Source organism: Mesoplodon bidens, assembly GCF_964165515.1.
Source record: "Mesoplodon bidens genome assembly, chromosome: 2".
In the NCBI taxonomy this organism is placed as follows: Eukaryota; Metazoa; Chordata; class Mammalia; order Artiodactyla; family Ziphiidae; genus Mesoplodon; species Mesoplodon bidens.
In genome coordinates, this window is record NC_138177.1 from 123,885,597 (window position 1) to 123,906,918 (window position 21,322).

Consider the following 21,322-nt stretch of genomic DNA (forward strand, 5'->3'; position numbering starts at 1 on the left):
TACCACTATAGGCCAGTTTAAGTTGGCAAGGTTCTCCAAGCCTAAACCAGCTTAATTCAAATAGAGACTCAATTATGGCCCAAGTTAAAGAGCTATTATTCATATGTTCTGTTTAAAAGGGCTTCCTGACGGACTCTTTCAGGGATTACAAAGTACTCTCATTAGCTCTGATTAGGTCCTGGGACCTGTCTTGCCTAAAATTTCTCATGCCTACACAGTAATAGAATGAAAGATATATCTGGGTTTACTTGCTATCAGAAAATAAACGTGAATTTATATTCAATTTTTTTTCCAAAATAACAATCTCATTTACACTGTCAATTAAAAATCAAGTTTATTAAACAAAAGAAGCATAAGCATCTTCCTTAAACATTACACTTCCAACCCCCCTGAGGTCAGAGGACATGAAAAACAGGGGTGTAAACTAGTCTAGTTAAAGGCATAATCAATTATTAAAGTCAGGCTCCACCTTTCTCCTTCAATATTGGTCACCACATTTCTTCAAATATTTGAAGTTGAGCTTTGAAAACAAAGTAAGAGCACATGATTCAAGAGGAAGTAGTAGTTGTAGTAATTCATTCCAATATCAATTCCTAAAAACTCTGACCAAGAGAGTATCATACTACAACCACTCCAACCCTCATTATCTAAAATGTTCCAACAATGCTGTTGCCTATTCTCAATACTTATTAAAAAACAGACAAACAAACAAAAATTCTACTAAGGAACAATGTGCTATCTGAGCTGGGAGGTGTTCTTTCTTTCATTTCATTGTTCTTTGTTTTTGTTCTGGTTTTCTCTCAGGAGCCAAGACTTATAGGATTTGTCTCTGCTTGAAAGAAATCTAGGACCTCAAAAGCAAATACTAGAAATCCTGTAAAATCCTCTCAGATATATGTCCATAGAAAGGTTGAGGAGAAAAGAAAGTAATAAAAGCTTTGAAAATCATTTCCCTTCCCAGTCAGAAGGACAGTGAAAGTACATGCAGTAATAAGGCTACCCCACTCAGCATTCTTGCACTCACTTTAAATAATAGTGATGCACATGTAAATAAGCTTTCCAATTGTCCATGCATCTATAAACTAGGTTCAATTATTGCTTCCTCTGGATGGGTTTTGTGAGATTTAAGTGTTTTGTGATCAGTGAATGGAAGTTGAGATAAAAACTAGAAATAAAGAAAATAAACTCTTTGCCTTTAAAGAGAAGTGGTCCCAGTTTCCTTTCACAAGCCTGAAGGGTTGTTGTACCTATTAAAACTACTGCAGAGCTCCAGCCCTGGTCACAGATTCCCCCATCCTCCCCACCCCCCTACTGAAGATGTCAGATCTCTGAGAAACAGCGGTTACAAAAGGATGCTTTTCACAGCTTGTACTAGAAAATGCTGGCACCCCATCCCTGCATAAAATAGCACTAAACTGAGTCACAATGCTGGAAGCTGTGCCTTCTGCTTCTCTTCAATGTAATCTAGATAATTTCTAGTGAAAATACTGAATAATACTGCGAAGTTTTGCCTATGTATACGACATGTCGATTCTTCTAATCCCCCGTTTGCCCTAGATAATTTTAAGCTTTATCCATTAGTGTACCACGCAAGAGAGAAAAACGCAGTTAACAAGACAACAGTGTTACCTAGGTATCTGGCTTCAGTATTAGCAAGAGTCTGTCATTTGACAATTATTTCCCTAGCATACCAGACGGTAAAGAAAATGTTTTCATTCATCCGCAAATGACTAACATTTTATTGATGTTTCAAAACGCGGTTGAATACTGTTGCACTCTCAATTTCCGAGCCGGATTTGAGAGTTAAGCTTGAATACTAGTAACATCAGTAACTCCTGCTGCAAACGGCTCGGGCCTTGGAGTGTCACTTGTCACTTCATCAGGGAGGTGATGCTAGTTAGGGGCTCTTCGATCAGTCAGTCTGGGTGGTCACAGGTGATAGGAACCTTTCCCTTTCCCCATATATCCTCATGCACTGCGATAAAAATCACTCTGAGCACCGCTACCGCCAAGCAAAACGACTCCCTGCCTGCCTCGTAAAGAGCTCAGTCTGGGGAGGCAGCCGGATGCTGACCCCTGCAGAGATTATTGCTTCTGTGCGCTTTGCCAAAGGACCCTGCTAGCATTATGGAAAACAAGTTAGGGATGTGCGAGGTTTTGCTGTATTTATTTCCTCCAAGGGATGAAGGACTGGGGTCAGCCGAAGAAAATCTTCCAAGACTGCTTAAGGGGGATAGGGTTGGAGGAAGGGGAGGGGTGAGCATATTTTTTAATTACTTGTTTCTCTCCTTCACCTCCCCGCTCTGCTTCCCAAACTCCTCACTAAACAAGATTGATCGGCGTAACTGCTATCGACTCTAGCCTCGGTTCTCGCATTGATCTGCGAATGGACCGGAATAGCTAAAGGATCCTGAATCTGGAAAAGAGTTCAAGAAGGGAAGAAGTAAAAAAGGGTAGGCGGCGGCCCCATGCCCAGCACCTCACTCTGCCTTGGGCCAGGACAGCCGCTTGCAGCGGCGGGGCGAGCTGCTACGTGGATGCGGCGGCGTAAGAAGAGAGGGTAGCCGCTCTGCGCCGCGGAGTGGGAAGCTTATCCAAACGGGTTTGGAGGCTGTTAAAAAATATAAACCTGTGACTCGTTAAACACGGTAACTTTGCCCTGCCTAGATTCGAACGCGCTGATCATTCCGCCTGATAGGCTCAAACGGGTTAAACTGCCTCTTACATAACAGGACTGCCTGGCTGCACACAATTAAAACGCTTGATTGCAGTCTCTTCCCGACTCCATCCCTTCACGACCCGCCCTGCCCCTCCCAGCGCGCCTGCGTGCCGCGCGCGTACAGGCCCCGCGAGCTCGACTCGCGCGCATACACGGGCGCGCGCTTACTACACACTCACACACACGTCCACGCGCTCTCCACTTTGACTATACTTCTCTCTCACACACACACAATTTAGTGTCAACATGCACGAGGTGCGGGGTGTAGGGGGACCGCCGTCCAATCCTTAGCGACTGACCCATTAGACGCGCCAGCTGCTCTACCGCCAGGCCTTGCAAGCACCCCCCTCTTGTCCCCTCAAAAAGCAGCCCCTCCCCCCCGTCACCGTCCCTACCTATATCCGAAAAGAGGTAAAGTGTGAACTAGTTGGTCGCTTGTCAACTGTAGCGCGGCCGCCCGGGCGAGATTGGAAAGAAAAGAAACAACACCTCACAGTCCCCGGCGTCATGATGGCGCCCACCACAACTTGGAGGACTTAAAAGTTACGGTGCCTCAAGAGGTAAAATGCACCGAAGAGGGAAAGCAAAGAGCCCCTCTGCTCTGTTCACCTCAGCCCCGACAAGGAGACTTTTCTAGCAAAGCATCACTCTAGTGCGTATGACAGGAAGGGAAGCATTCTGTCTCCGATGCATCTCTTTTTTCCTCTCAGTTTGCATAATTGTGATATACCTCTTCCTGATATTTTTTTCGTTTTCTTTCTTTTCTTCCCGCACCCCCCCCCGCCCCAATTCGTTTTCCCCCTCCCTGCTGCATCCCCAGTCCCCGGGCGGGGTTGCTAAGGAAACGGCCGCTTGGCAACGCGCGCGAGCCCGGGGCCGCCGGCCGCCGCTGCGCCCCGCGCTGCTTCTGCTGAGGGTGCAGCCGCGATTACAGCCGCCGCCGCTGCCGCCGCCGCTCGCCCAGCCTCCGCCGCCGCCGCTCCTCCTCCCTCACTCGCCGGCGCGCTCGCCTTCTCGCTAGATAGTGCGCGAGCTGCCCGAGATTTAGCCACACTCCGGACTCGGCCAAAAGCAACCGAGAGGAGGTGTAGTGTGGTGCCAGGGGGTGGGAGGGGAGGGAGGGAGGGAAAGCAAAGACGAGGAGGAGGGGAGGCAAAAAAGAGAGAAACAACACCCAACAACTAGAGGGGGGTGGGGGGGAAGAAAGAAAAGAAACCCACCCATCCACCAAATTAAAAAAAAAAAAAAATAGAAAGAAAAAAAAAATCCTGTGGCGCGCTGCCTGGTTCCCGGGAAGACTAGCCAGCACCAGGGGGTGGGGGAGTGCGAGCTGAAAGCTGCTGGAGAGTGAGCAGCCCTAGCAGGGATGGACATGATGCTGTTGGTGCAGGGTGCTTGTTGCTCGAACCAGTGGCTGGCGGCGGTGCTCCTCAGCTTGTGCTGCCTGCTACCCTCCTGCCTCCCGGCTGGACAGAGTGTGGACTTCCCCTGGGCTGCTGTGGACAACATGATGGTCAGAAAGGGGGACACGGCGGTGCTTAGGTAGGAAGAACGTCGTGCTTTTTCGTACTTGTCTCAGTCTGTCTTTCTGTCTTTCCACCTTTCTTGCCTTCTTTTTAAACCAAGTAATGATGCTGGTGGTGATCATTATCAAAAGACTACATCTCAGGAAATTCAGTTTCTGATTCTGCCTGGAGCCATGGCCCCTTTACCCCGGGGCAGGTAGCAAGCCGACTGGTGATTCTAAAGCACTTTGCCGGAACGACAGGTAGCCCGGGGATGAGTGAAGTGTGAGGTTTAAGAGGGGCAGGTGCCACTTGGAAACTAAATTCACAAGGTCTGTGTTTTATTGTCATGGGGTACTCTTGGAGAGTCTGACAAGTTTATCAGGTTGTTTCTATTTTACTGCAGCCTAAGCGACTTTTTCAAACTGATGGCTGGCTCCCTGCTCCTATATATTTTCCCTCTCACTTGGACACTTAGGCTCAATTTTCTCCCTTTTCAGTTTTCTTTCTTTTCTCTTACCGCTTTCTCCCTTTTCTTTTCCTCCCTTCCTTTTCTTTTCTTTTTTCCATTTCCCCCCTTCTTCCTTTGCCTCTTTTCATTTCTTTTGTATTTTTCCTCCCTTTTTTTCTCCTCATATTTTCTTTTTTATCTCCACCACTCTAATTTCTCACCTCTTATTTAACCCACTTTTCTCCACTCTTTACCTTTCTCCATTCCTCATTTTTCTTCATTAATATCCCTGTTCTGTGATCCCTCTCTCTCTCTCTTTCTCTCTCTCTCTCTCTTTGACTCACATTCCCATCTCTTTCCCCATATCGGTTCCCATCCCTGTCAGACACACGTATGTTCCCTCTAACCCCTTCCAGTACCATTTTCTCGCCCTCACAAATCTCTCTTTCTTAACCACACTCCCTCACATACTCTGCTTCACATTCTCACACATTCTGGCACTTCCATACTCTCCCTAACAACCACTTTCACATTCAGATTCTCTTCTACTGTCTAAAAGGCACACGCTACTTCACTGTTCCACACACTGTCACTCACACATGTATACACACAGTCTCTCTCTTTCCTCTCTCTATCCCCTCATCTTTCCCTTTTCCTCCCTTTTCCCATTTTAAGTTTTGCTTTTGCTCACTCTCCCTTCTTCCCTTCTTTTCCCCAAGCTTGAGCATCGAAATGTTTTGTCATTAATGAACATCCATAGACTAATTTTATCTCTAAACAACACTGCAGATAAGCTTCTAGAAACATTTTTTCTCCTGTGAAAATATAAATTGATAATCAGCGGTGCTTAGATCTAAACAAGGCTAAATGCCCTTATTCCTTCATTTCCCATCGCCCTCCCCATGACACCTCCACCTGACATATATCTCAAATCTCCCTGAAAGATCTTCTTTCTCTCCACTGTGTGGTAGTTGGCTTGTAAGTTCAGATTGCACAAAATCAGTATATGTGGCATGTCTAAGGTGAAACAGAGTGGGCTATGTTTTATTTGAGTCATGCAGTATATTTTAAATTTAATGATCTGGGATCTGGGTGTGGTAAATGATTTACACCTTCTAAAACATGCTTATGAGTCCAAATTCATCTGGAATACTCTTGTAGTTTCTAATATACATTAATAACGTGCTTTTATAATATAAATAATGCTATCTCTACTGTAAACGCAAAATGCAACTGGATGTATACAAAAGTAACAAATGTTTTGTTATAACTTAGTAAAATACCTTTCATTGTTGGCAAAAGAGATGAACTTTTGGTCACACACAGGATATAAATTAAACCTTTGTTTATGTTCTTTATATTAAGTTTGTTTTGGAAGTTTAAACAACAGTAAGGTTGAAGTGCTATCTTTAGAGGTTACAAACACTTATCATTGGAGCGACAATCTATACGTTTGTAGTAGCATATTGCCTATTTATAATGAGCATTAACACTTTCAATCTAAAGGATTTGATAGACTGCTTGTCTTTTAATGGTATATCTTAGGTGTTTTGTTTCTATTAAAATAACTGAACCCATGTTCTGCCTCTAGGAGCACTCATTGCTTCCAATAGTGAAGCTTCTCTGACTAGTGACACCAATATCCTTCCTGGTTTGTTGGTTTGGTGCAGTCCTTGTTTACTTGTGTGCACTGTACCTCATCCATTTATATACCATATCCTGAGTTTTGTCATATCTTAGTTTAGGGAACTTTTGACTTTTAAACTTTTAAAAGAGAATACAACCTCTGTCTCTCCTGAATAATGTTTCTAACCAATTACAATGTTTTTTAAAAATAAACAGAATCTTTTTTTTTTTTTGTCATATGAAACAAATCCAATCTGCATTACTTTTTACTCAGAGTAATTTGCTTACAGTAATTCTAGAATTCTCTAGGGAGTATCCTATTTTTTATCTTTTTATATTGCCCACAGGTTTTAAACATTTTTAACATGTATATTTATAAGAAATCCTATTTCTCTTAAAAAAATGTTAAATTGTGTCAGTTATTTTTCTTGACTCATCTGCAACTGGTATTTACTCTGTTCATAGACCAGTACAGAAGAGCTTAAGGACTAATTGAGTGTAAGTCAGGTGACATACTTTTCATCAAAAGTAATGACACAGAGTTATAGTTTATGTTTTCACTTTGGATACTTGGAATTGTCTTTGATCTAATTATCTAATTCATTAGAAAACAAAACAAACAAAACAAAATCTTCCCTAATACATACACACCCTCACGTCAAAGCACAGAAAGCTAGTACTCAAGAGAACACTTTACTGAATCACATGAGATCATTTATTAAGCTTTACACAATATACTCTATTTTTAATGTAACACATTCCTCAAAGTATCTCTAATAAAAAGCAAATAGTGGCATAAAAGTTATCAAATAACTAAGTGCTAAAGGCCTGAAAGTGCAAACGTGTCAGTCAGTGACTCTGTTGCTTGTGGTTACGTTAATGAAACAGAAGTTTAAAGGTCAAATCATACATTTTTATCTCCTAAATGCCAGTATGTCTGTTTTAGAGAAAAGAATCAAGAAAAGCAAAACTTCCCTTAAGTGGTGTTATCATACAAAAGGGAATTCATTCTGTGATCCACAAACTGTATCTATCTATCATTTTGTAAATCACCTTCTCTATTTGGCTTAAATAGAGAACTTATAATGAAGTTCCATTTATTTCCATTCCATATAATGAAGTTCCATTTATTTCAACATTCTTATCATTTTAACTTTGCCTCTTAAGGTTAGTGAAGCAATATATTAAATGTCAAAATATCCATTATTTCTAATAATGATATTCACTTATAAATCTCTGAAGGATTCACTTAAGGTATTTGGACATTCTTGATAAAGTATTAATGATGCATCTATTCAATACAATAACTTTGGTACTTCCCTTACCTAAACTTTAAATGAATGCATGGATGTCTAGAGTACATTGTAATTTGCTACCAATACAAATTAATATTTTCATTAACTTAATGAGATACTAGATATTAGATTGCTACCACATTTAATACTTATTGCTATTTTATGCTCAACAGAACTTGTTAATTTGTGTATGGAGAAATTAACTTCTTCTCTAGTCTTCAAATTGCATTTTAAAGTACATGGAAGATCTGAGTTAATGCTTCATGCGGTGACATAGCAAAGAACAGAAGATATACTAGAACCACATTGGTCATGCTTCAGGACACAATGTTTCTAGACCTAGAAAATCAAGGGGAAGATAATTCTGCTCTGGCTCAATACATTAATTTTGGATGCCTTTTTTTTTTTTTGTAGTTTTGCATCTACTGTAATGTGAATCAGCCACTTTATTCTTACCTTATTAACAAATACAGTTATGTTAACATGTCCAAAAACGTTTAATATTCTTTGGAAATAATACAAGGAATAGCCTCATTTATATCATCCCAGTTTTTAAAAAGACGTCATTTTAAAGCTAGTTCTTTCATCTGTTTCTACTTCAACTCATCTACGAATTTTGTACATTTTAAGCTGCCATCCTGATATGAATTCAAAATATCCTATTCTCTGTTTGTCATGCTTTAATCAAAGGAAGGAAGGAGGGTTCTTTTCTTAAATGTGATATCTTCTTTAGCAAGGTTGAACACAACTTTGTCATTTTAATGCAATAGATTTGAATAGAAGTTATATGAGGTCCTAATAATAATATTGTAATAAGACCGAAGACTTTTGCTTCAAGCATAGAGCATAGAGCACATTTATGCAGAAGATATTTCCATTGGAAATCACAAAACTTTTACAAGTGGATTTATAAATGGATATGACAAGCATTTATTACTTCTCAGCCTATTTGTCCAATACATTTGCCTTTTGATTATGTTAATTAGTTTTGGTTTTAAATGTATGCTATTGGATACAAGAAAGTAAATGATTTATGTATGAGAATGCAGAATTACCAATAACAATAGAGTCGATTATACTGAACTTTTGGAATATCATTGAAGAGTCTCTTCAGTGAGTCTCTTCAAACTCACCTGTTAAGTCATCCCTACACATTGATGCATCACATATTCCAAATGTACTGTTCAACTATATAGACATTTTCAGGTTAAAACATTAAGGCACTATTTAAATATCTACATCCTTATTAAATAGTGTCATTGAACAAATATTTTTAAAATTCTGAGTTTTTTTTTTTCTTCTTTAAAGGAGAAGTGGTAATAGATGGTCATGCTGAGTCATTTTGGAAAAATGCACTCAAAAATATTGAATAAAATGCTACAGTGTTACCTGTAGTGATTTGCAGAGCTCTTCTATTAGCATGACGCATTACATGATACATTAATACACAATCATTCATTATATTAAAGAACAACATAGTATTTTTAAATTTTCTAGATAAATTTATTTTTGTCCAATTTTTTAGTTTAGAAGATCTGATAAGCCCATGTGGTTGTATGTCTTTGAGCACAAGCATGTTTTTGCGTTGCGCGGGCCTCTCACTGTTGTGGCCTCTCCCGTTGCGGAGCACAGGCTCCGGACGTGCAGGCTCAGCGGCCATGGCTCACGGGCCCAGCCGCTCCGCGGCATGTGGGATCCTCCCAGACCGGGGCACGAACCCGCGTCCCCTGCATCGGCAGGCGGACTCTCAACCACTGCGCCACCAGGGAGGCCCTGAGCACAAGCATGTTAATGAGCTACTTATTTTAAATAGATTGGATTTATAATTAAATGGCTCCATGAGATAAGTTAATTCTGAAATACCTGACTTTTGGAATGTTTGGAGAAATGTTCACATCCTGTATGTGACAGTTCTGGGCCTGATTAACCAGATCCAACCTTCATCCTTCTCCTATGCTGTGCTATTGGAGATAGATGATGAAGCTAATTCCCAGGCTGCATTTCCCAGTTGTCCACATCAGCTGTCTTCAGGCTGTGGTTGTCCAATGGAAGGTAGTTTTAGGAGAAGGGAGGATATGATGAGTGAGAGGCCAAGGTGTTTCTCCCCTCCTTCATTGCTTTGGGCAGTGTTCAGCAGTGTCTTCATCTCCCACTGGATAAGCGGCTCTTGGGCTTGTGTATACTGCCTCACCCATTTGTTCTTCCATCCTAAGAGTAGCAGTGGCTTCCTGCTGTTCTAACTTTCGGGCTGTCTTATCATCATGTGTTCTTCTTCTCAACTTTTCCATCCTCTCTGCAATCAATTCCCTGCATTAAATTCTCTCTGTTTTAAATATTCCAAATTGTTTACATTTTGCTGGTAGAACCCTGATTGATACATGGTGAAAAGTAATAGTTTCAGTGATTTTAAATATATTGGGTTGAATTATTGTTTTGCTCATGGTAACATAAATGTTGCTCCCTAGAACTGGATATAGTAGTTGTTTAAGGAGGTAGGCATAGAACCATAACAACACTGGGGCATATTACAAAGAAGAAAAATGGATATTTGGGGTATTGTCCACACCCAGATTATGGTAAGCACAATAAACCAATTGTATAAATATTTAATTAAATATATGATTGAATAATTAATTTCAGAAGAAAAAATATAAAGATGCTATGCATGGGAAAATAAAGTAGTTGAAGAATATAATGTGGCAAGAATCAATAATACCGTTTTTTTTTTTTTTTTTTTTTCTCCCCCACTGAGCAAAAGAGAACCAGGGCTAAACTCTGTTTGTGGATATGTGGTCAAAATGCTGAACTAATTCCTACAGTGTTGACTATTGAAATCAATAGGAATTAAAGGCCTTTCTTTTATGTAGCTTAATACCTGAAGAGCAAATCAAAGTTTCCGGTTTCTTATGAAGTATATGATCATAATAGTATACATAACCACTGTAGAAATTAGTCTCTCAAGCCATTTGAAACTTTTTATTAGAAATCAGATCACTTTTCTACCATATCCTATTCAAAATGTCATACACTAAGACATTATAGGGCTTCCCTGGTGGCGCAGTGGTTGAGAGTCCGCCTGCCGATGCAGGGGACGCGGGTATGTGCCCTGGTCCGGGAAGATCCCACGTGCCACGGAGCGGCTGGGCCCGTGAGCCATGGCCGCTGGGCCTGCGTGTCTGGAGCCTGTGCTCTGCAACGGGAGAGGCCACAATGGTGAGAGGCCCGCGTACCGCAAAAAAAAAAAAAAAAAAGACATTATAGACATCACATCACTAACATGGAAGAGCTAAGGGAAGCTTTATTAGTCGGTATTGTTTGTTTTTACTCTCCCGCTTAATTGAGTATTAGATGATGTGGTGACCTTCCCCTTACATTCTTCAAAATACTTTCTAAAAGATATTTTGTAGATGTCTGGCTCCAATATAAACAAACAGTCACCATAAAGTCCTATTTTTGGTGACTTTCTCCACATTTTTGCAGGAAAGATGATAATTTAAAACCATAATTAATGCAATGACCATCTCTAAAGAATGCTCAAGAGAGGATTCCTGAGTTGGGAAGGAAGTCATACTTAACTGATTCTTCTCAAGTTTTGCTGATCCATTATAGATTATCATGGACATTTTCTGTGTATAAGAGAAAATAAAATGTATTGCTCCGTTTTTCCTTGGAACATCATATTACCTGCCTTCTGGCTTTTGTAGAGGAAACTTTAAATTGGACCACAGGCTATTTTGTCAGGCATTTTACGCGTTGCAAGTTCACCAATGGAAACAAACTTCCCAAACTACTAGAGAGTAAAATCTACGATTTTTCTACGCGGGCATAATCATTATCAAATTGGATTTTAATTAGTCCACTGTATCTAAAAGTATGACGATTTACAGATGTTGGAGAAATTTAATAGTAGTAAGAAGTTTTTTGACGTTTTGTTAAAGTACTTTCTGTTAAAGTTCTGTGACTGTTGTTCATCTATTTCTAGGGCTTTAATGTTGAACCTTGCATATATCAGGTCAACATCCACTATATTTTAAATTAATGAATTTTTTGGAAGGATAAGCAAAGGATTAAATGTATTTGTTCCTTGGTTTATTAATTGTTTCAAATTTAATAATATTGTAATATCTTTAATACTATGATAGATCTGTGTTTTTATAGTGATTAAGTATTTTTTATCGAATCCATTTATCAGTGGTCTCTGCCTTAAGTAATTCCTGCAGAAGTCCTACTGGGTTGAGACACACACATTGGAATCATTCAGTGTCTTTAAATTCAGGACACAATCTACTAGTGGGTCTTGAAGAAAATGTACTGGATACTAAAGCTATTTTTTTAAAAACAAAATATACTAAAATAGGGTAGAAAACATTTTACATAATAAAGGTAAGTATCATTTAATTAAACTTTTATTTTGTGTGTTTCTGTGTGTGTACTGTGTCAAGATTTTAGATGTATATATATATATATATATATATTACTGTGGGTTTCAGCAGAAAATATTTGGAATGCAATGATACAGTTGTAAGATTATTGAGATGTACTTATAGTTTTAAGAAGATCTAAGATTTTAAATTATATAGGTAGGCTTTTGCTCTTTGCAATTATAATCGACAGATAACAGGAATAGTTCGAAATTGCAAAAATGTCTGTTGTAACCTTCTGATATTTTTTCTGTTTCTACCTCAACTCATGGAGCCTCCTCTTCCTTTCTTCTAAGGCTTCAATTAAATAAAATCAATAAAGATACAGAGGTAGAGAGAATTGGCTATTTGCTTTGAATGAATAACTCTCAATTGTGAAAAGTAGTTACACTCCCCAAGCTAGAGCATACCTTTTGTATCATTCTGTCTCTCAGAGGTAGGTCAACATTACTTTATAAACCACAGGGTATTGATGCTAGCTGATAGAATTTTAATGTGGTCATGTGGCTTTGATTTATAATGTTGAGGAGGTTATCTATTAGCATTGCAGTTTCTAAGCCATATCAAGTTCTGAATCCTGACAGAGGACCTTTGATGCTCTTAAGCACCCAGCTGGCATGGAATTTGGTCCTTTAATCACTTTCTTTAGGAAAAGGGGAATATAGGAAAAGAGGAATTCGGCAGTGTTGCCAGCATTAAGTGTTGCTCTTTTGAACAGAAGCCAATACATTATACTTTCCAGATAGCTGGTAATTTGTTCAATTTAAGGAAGATGTTTATAACGCTTTTTGGTCCAGAAGTAAATTGCTCTTCACTGAATTTCACTAAGTTGTTTGGACACAGGTCCAGTACCCGTGCTGAAGCTATAAGATAGGGCTGATTTAAAACTATAACTACTGCCATAAAGTATTGAAAGATTTTGGACGATTTAAAGGGCAATGGGAAAAAATGTGTTCTGCTGTCTTCGGAAACCACTTTACTCTCATGCAACTAAAGTAAATTTAGAGATATTAAAAGGATTTAAGAGATATTATGAACATAAGAGCTATAATCAGAAGGCAGAGAGTATTGTTTGTATATTCTCTCCAATAACATCACATACTCTTGTATCAGAATATTAAATGAATAAATCAAAGGGATCATAAAGTTTCCCTAATGTTATAGATATAATATTTCTTATAGAAGATCATACTTAGATATATCTGCTTTGTAAATAACCTATTTTCAAATTAATGTCTTGGTACTTGATCAGCTAAATATGGTATCTCTACTACTTAACATATTGCTGGCACATTGTTAGTGCTCAAAATCTGTTTTTATTCCTGTCCTACCCCTAGGGGATATATGTATATGTATAGCTGATTCACTTTGTTATAAAGCAGAAACTAACGCACCATTGTAAAGCATTTATACTCCAATAAAACTGTTAAAAAAATCTGAATGTTGAATGAAGGAATTGAAGGAAAGAGAGAGGAAAGGAGAGAGGAAGAAAGGGCGGGAAGAAAGTATGTTGCAATATGTGAGTGACTTCTAATCAAAATCTAAAACTTTGGATCACTGGGATACATAAAATTCAGCCCATATTGTACTACATGGAATAATTATAATAAAAAGGAATAAATCTTATTTCATATAATTCATTAAATAATTGGAATAATCTTAAGCCTACATCCTTCCCACGAGGAAGTGATATACATCGTACACACTGAAGTTCTGAAAATGTATTTTACACTCAAGTATATGTCTTCCTTCCATGTTACTAGTCCATTTGTGTTTATTTTAAAAGATAGAAAGTAGCATTTTACCTTGCCCTGTAGTTGGATCAGGGGCGAATTTGGGGGAATATGTTCACAAAAAGAAATTATATATAAGTCTTTGTGTAACTGCTCCCCTGTCTTCTTGAGCATATATTATTGATCATTTTTCTGCTCACACACCACTTATATGAAATAATAGGTATAAAGAGTTACTTTTACTTACGCACAGAGTTTATCTTCTATTGTAATTGTTTAGTTGCACTGAAACCTGTGATGCTTTGAGGTGGCTAGGATGGGAGTGAAGAGAGTTTGAATATCTACTGCTCTACTTACTGGCTATGTGTCCTTGAACGAATGCCTTACCTTCTTCACTTCGTACCTCCCTGGCAGAATGACATGGATTATGTGAGATAATGCATGTAAAGTGCTAACATATCATCTGCCATTTAGTAAGCACTACATTTATAGTAGCTAATAATTTTATCTGCTTTTCTTCTGCTAGTCTCAGTCTGAAATTCATTACTTACTGATATGGATATATTTCTCCCCATGTAAATCATTTTACCAATCATTTGTGAAACCACTGTATAATATTCATTGAACATATATTTTTGTTGTGATGTTGTTAAAATAACACTAAGTAAAACCTTGTGATATCAAATGGTGAGCTGAGCCTTGGTTCAACAGAAGACTGCAGGGAAAATTGAGTTTCTCACAGGGCTTAGAGGAAGTACACGGCATACCTCCAGGGGCTGCACGGAGAGGTCAAGGCAGGATGCCTGCAGAGAGAGTGGCAGGACCTGGGGCACATGACTTTATTAGGGTTCCTGGGTGGGGTGCTTTTGGGTGCCCTGACTAAGGTCAGACTGGCCCATTCAAACCAAAAAGTGTCGGGATCTAAGGGATGCACAAGGGGAAGGCACACGTGGTAGACAGAGGAGAATGTTCCTCACAGGGGCTGCTGGGGAAATGATGTTGGGAGCTTACATTTGCTTGTTAGTCTTCTCACCTTATCTAGGACATGCACTGATCGGAGGGACTAGTGTCAGTTCAAGGTCCCTTTGGCCCACTTGGTGCCCACTTGGTCACACAAAGTGGATGCCCAGGAAGGAATAGAACAGAGTAGTTTAGCTAAATTTTGACATTTTATATTTTATATTTTAAAGATTCTATTTAATGGGCATACTTGTATTTGTTGTTGTTGTTGTTGAGCCCAACAAGCAAGTGAGAGGACTCCAAATCTGGAAGTAGAAACACACCAAAAGGGGTTTTATCTAATAGGGTGCAGACCCAGAGAACTCAGTAGCAGTGAAACCTCAAATTTTATTCTTAACAAACTGATGGTGATTTGATTCACTTACCAGAAGTAAGAGATCATTGTAATTGGATGTTCACATGAAACATCAAAGACAGAAGAAAAAAAATGAAAAGAGACAGAAGAGAAGAAATAAGAGAGATTAGAAAGTACAATGAGATGGCAGTGGAGGAGTTAGATTAACATTTGTGACAGAGTTTAGAATGGCAGAGGTGATAACTGGTGACGACATTGGACTTGTCGATAAGAGGGTTAAAATTTTAAAAAACGGCTATATATTCTGGATAAGGTAGCAAATAATTATTCAGGGTTAGAGATGCCCTTATGGTTTCTTAAGGCATCTATATGTTATGCTGAAGGTAGTGCAGTTCAGAAGTTGTCTGTATGGGCAAGAACTTTCTGTCTATATTGCTATTTTTATCTACAGACAATATATTCAATAGAAGATCAGAAAATATGAATGCTTGCTCTAATACTGAACATTTGCCAAATGCACAGCAGAATGATTTAAGTTTATAATCATGACAGAGCCATCAACATCATGATTCAGATTCAACTAACACATATTAAGTACCAACTATATATGACATACTTTCACAACAATATGCAATGAGGTATTGCTTTTCCAGTTTTATAGTCAAGTAAATTCAAGCTTGAAAAAGTAATGTAACTTGCCCCATGTGGAATAGGTAGTGGCTGAGCTAGAATTCAAATCTAGGTACTTTTACTCCAAGCTCTGTGACTTTATTATCTTGCATTTCTCCCTAAGAAAAGATCAAAATAATTGATAAATTTATTGCTTACTACACTATTAAACATTATTAAGCACAAGCTGCATTTTAGTTACTAAGTTGATAATGATTAAAAAAGTCAAGAAGATATGTCATGGAGTTGATGAAAAATGTGAAATTATTTTAAATGAGAGTAAGTACTTAGAATACATTACATAGTCATAAGTATTTACTAGTTGTAAAATAATGAATTCTTAAAACTATAAATATTCTAGAAAAAAAAGAAACCCTCTCATCTCAAAATGATTTTATCCCTAATGATTACAAGCTACTGATAATACGAGAAAAGAAAATGAACAGCTTTTGAATGTCCTTTATAGTTAGGCATTATACATTGGTTACTTCCTCAAAACCTTGAAACAGCCTACAGTTTTTCTCCTTTGTAAGCGGAGAAACAAACTCAGAGAAGATGAAGATGAATATCTTTCTGAGCCTTAATACAGCTTGTTAATGGCATAACCAGGGGTTGATTCTAGGCCTATGAGTCTCCAAAGCCCTTGCTCATTTTTTTTTAAGCCATAATATTTCTTGGAGCTTTTTGTATACTGTAGTCCTTAACAGAAAGGAAAAGAAGCCATTACTTGCTATTGTATTCCAAGTCCCCAAGTTAATCTTTTGAATGCTAATTCTGGTGTAACTGAACAGCTGAATCAAGTTGAATTAGAACCACCCTTTGAAAAGGGTTAGGCAACCTAGAGTGTTGAACACTGTTATTTCCCAAAATATATGGGAAGATCAAAAAAAAAAATCAGGGACCTATAAAAGATGCTTTTATTCCAATTTCATTAAACATGTCAGTAATATGTTGAGTCTTATGTTTAATTTCATTTAATCAATAAAATGAAACATTAGAATTAGACAGTTTTCCTTTTTCTGATAGCTGGTAGCAGTATGCAGATTTTAGAGCATAATTGAACAAAAACTTGTTTTTATCTGATCCTGTATAATTTAAGAATTTTCTTAAATGCGTTACATATCCACTTTCTGTAGATTTTATGTGTGCACCCAAGAGGAGAGTATACTTCATGACGACTTGTCATTTGGTTACCCAAGGCTTTCCCAATATAAAGTCCTGTTTTTGTCTCATATCATTCAAGAACATTTTCAGCCCTCTATAACCCAATTCTAACTCTTCCCTCTCTGAATTCCTACACCTTTCCATTTTATTTTGTTTATTTTATCAATTTCACATTACAGTATATTGTTATCTATTTTGACTTTGCAAAAGACTGTAACAGCCATTGTCTTATATAATAGTCACTCACTATTGTTGCAAATTCTTCAAGAACTTTGTATTTTGCTATTTGTATAGAATATGTTTACTAAATTGTGAGATACTTGAATTGATTTTTTATTTTCCTTTCGTCTTTCAGGAATTTGTTTTGTATTTTACCTATTCATTTTGTAGTTTTTTTTCTGTAGAAACATGTTCTTCCAGGCATTCATTCACCAATTTTTCAACATGTACTTATTTATTTATTTAAAAATTTATTTAATTTTATTTATTTTTGGCTGCATTGGGTCTTCGTTGCTGCACGCAGGCTTTTCTCTAGCTGTGGCTTTTCTCTAGAGTGGAGGCTATTCTTCGTTATGGTGCATGGGCTTATTGCTGTGGCTTTTGTTGCAGAGCATGGGCTCTAGGCACACAGGGTTCAGTAATTGTGGCTCGTGGGCTCTAGAGCACGGGCTCAGTAGTTGTGTTGCACAGGCTTAGTTGCTCAGCAGCACGTGGGATCTCCCCAGACCAGGGCTCAAACCCGTGTCCCCTGTGTTAGCAGGCAGATTCTTAACCACTGAGCCACCAGGGAAGCCCAACATATGTTTATTCAGTGCCTGTCATATACTAGACACTTTCTATGAGTTTGAGATACAGTGATATAAGAGATAAGGTCTCATCTATTGAATTTATGTTCTAGTTCAACCTGTGTCTTTAAACAGTGTTGTGTAGAAAACTTATATTTGACTTTTTATTTCACCAGCTATTAGCTCTGTGGTCACAGGCAAGTTATGTGGGTTTTATGAGACTCAGTTTTCTTGTCTGTAAAATAGAAATACTTATAGCTATTCCTATACTTTTCTAAATCCTACTAATAATGCATGTGAATGTATTCACAGTATTCAGTATTTCAGCACATAGTTCGTGCTCAATGTCAGTGTCTTTTCTTTCTCTCTTTCCCACCCTTGCTTTAATATTATAGATGTAATTTACAGCCAGGACTATGTAGTTAAAGGAATTGTTACATGTTATATTGTGCTTCCTGTGTTTCTGTTTGTTACCTAATATCATCTAAGGCTCACCTACTTTTAGTTCAAGGCAGCTCTGTGGTACCTTGAAAAAGTAGAGTTAATCTGAACATATGATGACATCATTCATCTTATTTCTATTTCTTGGAATCATTTTTTTCTTCATCTGAGTTGCTTTGCCTTTGTACTGTCCTCTCTTTTCTACTTTTGTACATGGATTTTCCCCTAAATTTATTGTTAGTTTTTGATGTATTCTGAATTTCCATGAAGAATGTATTTTCTTCCTGATAGTTGCTTCTGTTTGCATCTAAACCTTCTTGTCATCATTATATGTTTCTTCTAAAATCCCACACTTTTCTCAATGTACTTACATTATCATTTTTCTTGGTTGGAAGGGTAATTTATAAGGAACAGTTTGTAATTATCACCTGTTCCTCTATTTGATCAACAGAGCAAACAATATTTGAAATTATTCTGCCAATAATTCTTCATTGAAATAGTACTTCCATGCTTTAGTCACTTCATTTTATGAATTAATTTGACCTTCTACTCCCAATAGAAAGTATAACACTTCTCTCTAATTTCAATAATTGATGAGCTGATTTTCTGACTTCCTGGGCATTCTAAAAAAATCTCATCATATTTGACATGTATAATCCTTGATTTCTGGCAGACAATATTTAAACTTTTCTATATCACCTAGCTTCAAGTAGCATACAATTTGCATGGTTTTATATGGGGAAATCACTGAAATGTAAATTATTGTTAATTTTCTTCATTTACATTAAAATCTCTATTCACCTCTCTTCTCCTATACAAGAATACTGTGCTTTTTCAAATTCCTTCTAAATCTTTCAATATCTTCATCATTTTTCTACTTCCAGCTACCTATACATAGGCTTTTAGGTTGGGCTCTTTTTAAGAAAGCATCATATTTCTTTGAATCATTAAAAAAACTTGGATCAGAAAACTGATTAAGATTAGTTACCTCTCTATAAAGTGGGTTAATGATAGTATCCAACCTATAGGTTATGAGAATTAAATGAGATAAGGTTTGCATATGGTATAAAATAAACAATAAATTTTAGCTATAATGATTTTTATAAATATCATTAACAGTAGACCGTCATTAATAATTTAGGGGATTAGCTGACAGCAGCCAAAATCAAGATCCTCCGGTAATATGTTTACTTCTATACACTGTAGGATAATTTAGCGACTTATTTCATTAATTATTCTTTATTTCAGATAGGTCTTCTTGATATTGCCCCATCTTTTGTGGGACTTTCTTCTACTCAACAGGTGATTTTCCAAAATGGCTTTTCAGTAATTTCCAAGTTCTATTCATTTTCTAAATGTAGCTCAATGATAATTTTTTTCATGGACTCTTTATTAATTGCTCAGAATTTAAGAGGTAAACAAAAAATTTAAACACATGGGGGTATATATATCCCCAAATTTATATACACAAATATATAAATACATGTACATATTTAAAAATTTATTTATTTCACACTTCTGTAAACCCAAATAATTACCTTGCATTATTGCTGGACTGAACAAAATATGTTTGGTAAACATAAGCAGCTCCTTCCTTGTAGTTTAGTTATTTATATACATGTTTTATAAGATACCTCTACCCGACTCTAGGCTTTGAGAAGGAAGAATTGTTACCTTAATTGCCCTTATATCGCCTGGGACCTTTAACGTCTTGGTGATTAGAAAAATATTTGTGGAAATAAGTAAGTGAATCTACAAAAGACTAGTTTCTCACAATAGAGTCTTTTGCATTGTGAAGTATCTATTTATGAGATACAGATATATTTTTAATTTGTGAATTTATTATAGTTTGCTGTTAATTAACATTTTATACACAAGTCCCTCTTGGAGTAGAGGTTGAGGTGAATATGTATCCACATCTCTATTCCTTAGTGTTCATTTTAGTGTTATACAGATCACTTGCCAGAAATTTTATGAGACAGGGGGGCATGTTTGCCTTGTAAATATTACTGTCATACTCCCGAAAATATTAATATCAATAACATTATAATGATACATTAACATGGATGGAAAATAGTCACACCAAAGATCATTTCAGGAATTAATCAGTGTGTTGTTATTATTTTTATAAGTAACACTACTTAAAAATAAGAATTTTTGGTATTTGGTTAAACAGGATCACTTGAATTTTAGAGTGAATGGTGCTGTAGTGTTTTTCCCCCTAATTTTTTGAGTAGAGGATGATAAATAGGATATCACAAGTTAGGAGGAAGAATTAAGTTACAACTTAAAGGTGCCAGTCAAATACATTTCAGAGTGGTAGCAATGTGATGAATATTGTGTTATGATAATGAAGATAATATCTATGATTTCTGTAGCCTAATAAGAAAATAATTTTTAAATTCATAAAATTAGTCAGGCAGCTCATTGGAGGCTTTTCAAATGTCTAATAAGTTCCTAATAGGTATACTTAATATTTCATTCCTTAGGGATTTAAGAAATAGAGCCCTTAGGGGTTTTTTTTTCTTTTTAATCTTTATTGGAGTATAATTGCTTCACAGTACCACATTAGTTTCTGTTGTACATCAAAGTGAATCAGCCATATGCATACATAAGTCCCCATATCCCCTCCCTCTTGAGCCTCCCTCCCATCCTCCCTCTTCCACCCCTCTAGGTCATCCCAAAGTGCCAAGCAGATCTCCCTGTGCTATGCTGCTGCTTCCCACTAGCTAAATATTTTACATTCGGTGGAATATAAATGTTGATGCTACTCTTACAGTGCCCCAGTTTCTCCCTCCCACCCCATGTCCTCAGGTCCATTCTCTATGTCTACATCTTTATTACTGCCCTGCAACTGGGTTCATCAGTACAATTTTTTTTTATTCCATGTATATGTGTTAGCACATGGTATTTGTTTTTCTCTTTCTGACTTACTTCACTCTGTACGACAGACTCTAGGTCCATCCACCTCAATACAAATAACTCAATTTTGTTTCCTTTTATGGCTGAGTAATATTCCATTGTACATATGTGCCACATCTTCTTTATCCATTCATCTGTTGATTGACATTTAGGTTGGTTCCATGTCCTGGCAATTGTAAATAGTGCTGCAGTGAACATTGTGGTACATGTCTGTTTTTGAATTATGGTTTTCTCAGGGTATATGCCCAGTATTGGGATTGCTGGGTCATATGGTAG

General features: G+C 37.4%; 1 protein-coding gene across 1 annotated transcript in view; it reads left to right on the plus strand.

The window, feature by feature from the left end:
• Positions 1 to 3,656: 3,656 nt before the first annotated feature.
• The window catches only part of NEGR1 (neuronal growth regulator 1), a 917,418-nt gene continuing 899,752 nt past the window's right edge, over positions 3,657 to 21,322 (plus strand). Inside the window, exon 1 of the mRNA XM_081225773.1 lies at positions 3,657 to 4,261. Within this exon, the coding sequence (XP_081081899.1) occupies positions 4,086 to 4,261 (176 nt within the window). The 5' untranslated portion in view covers positions 3,657 to 4,085. The remainder of the gene's footprint in view (positions 4,262 to 21,322) is intronic.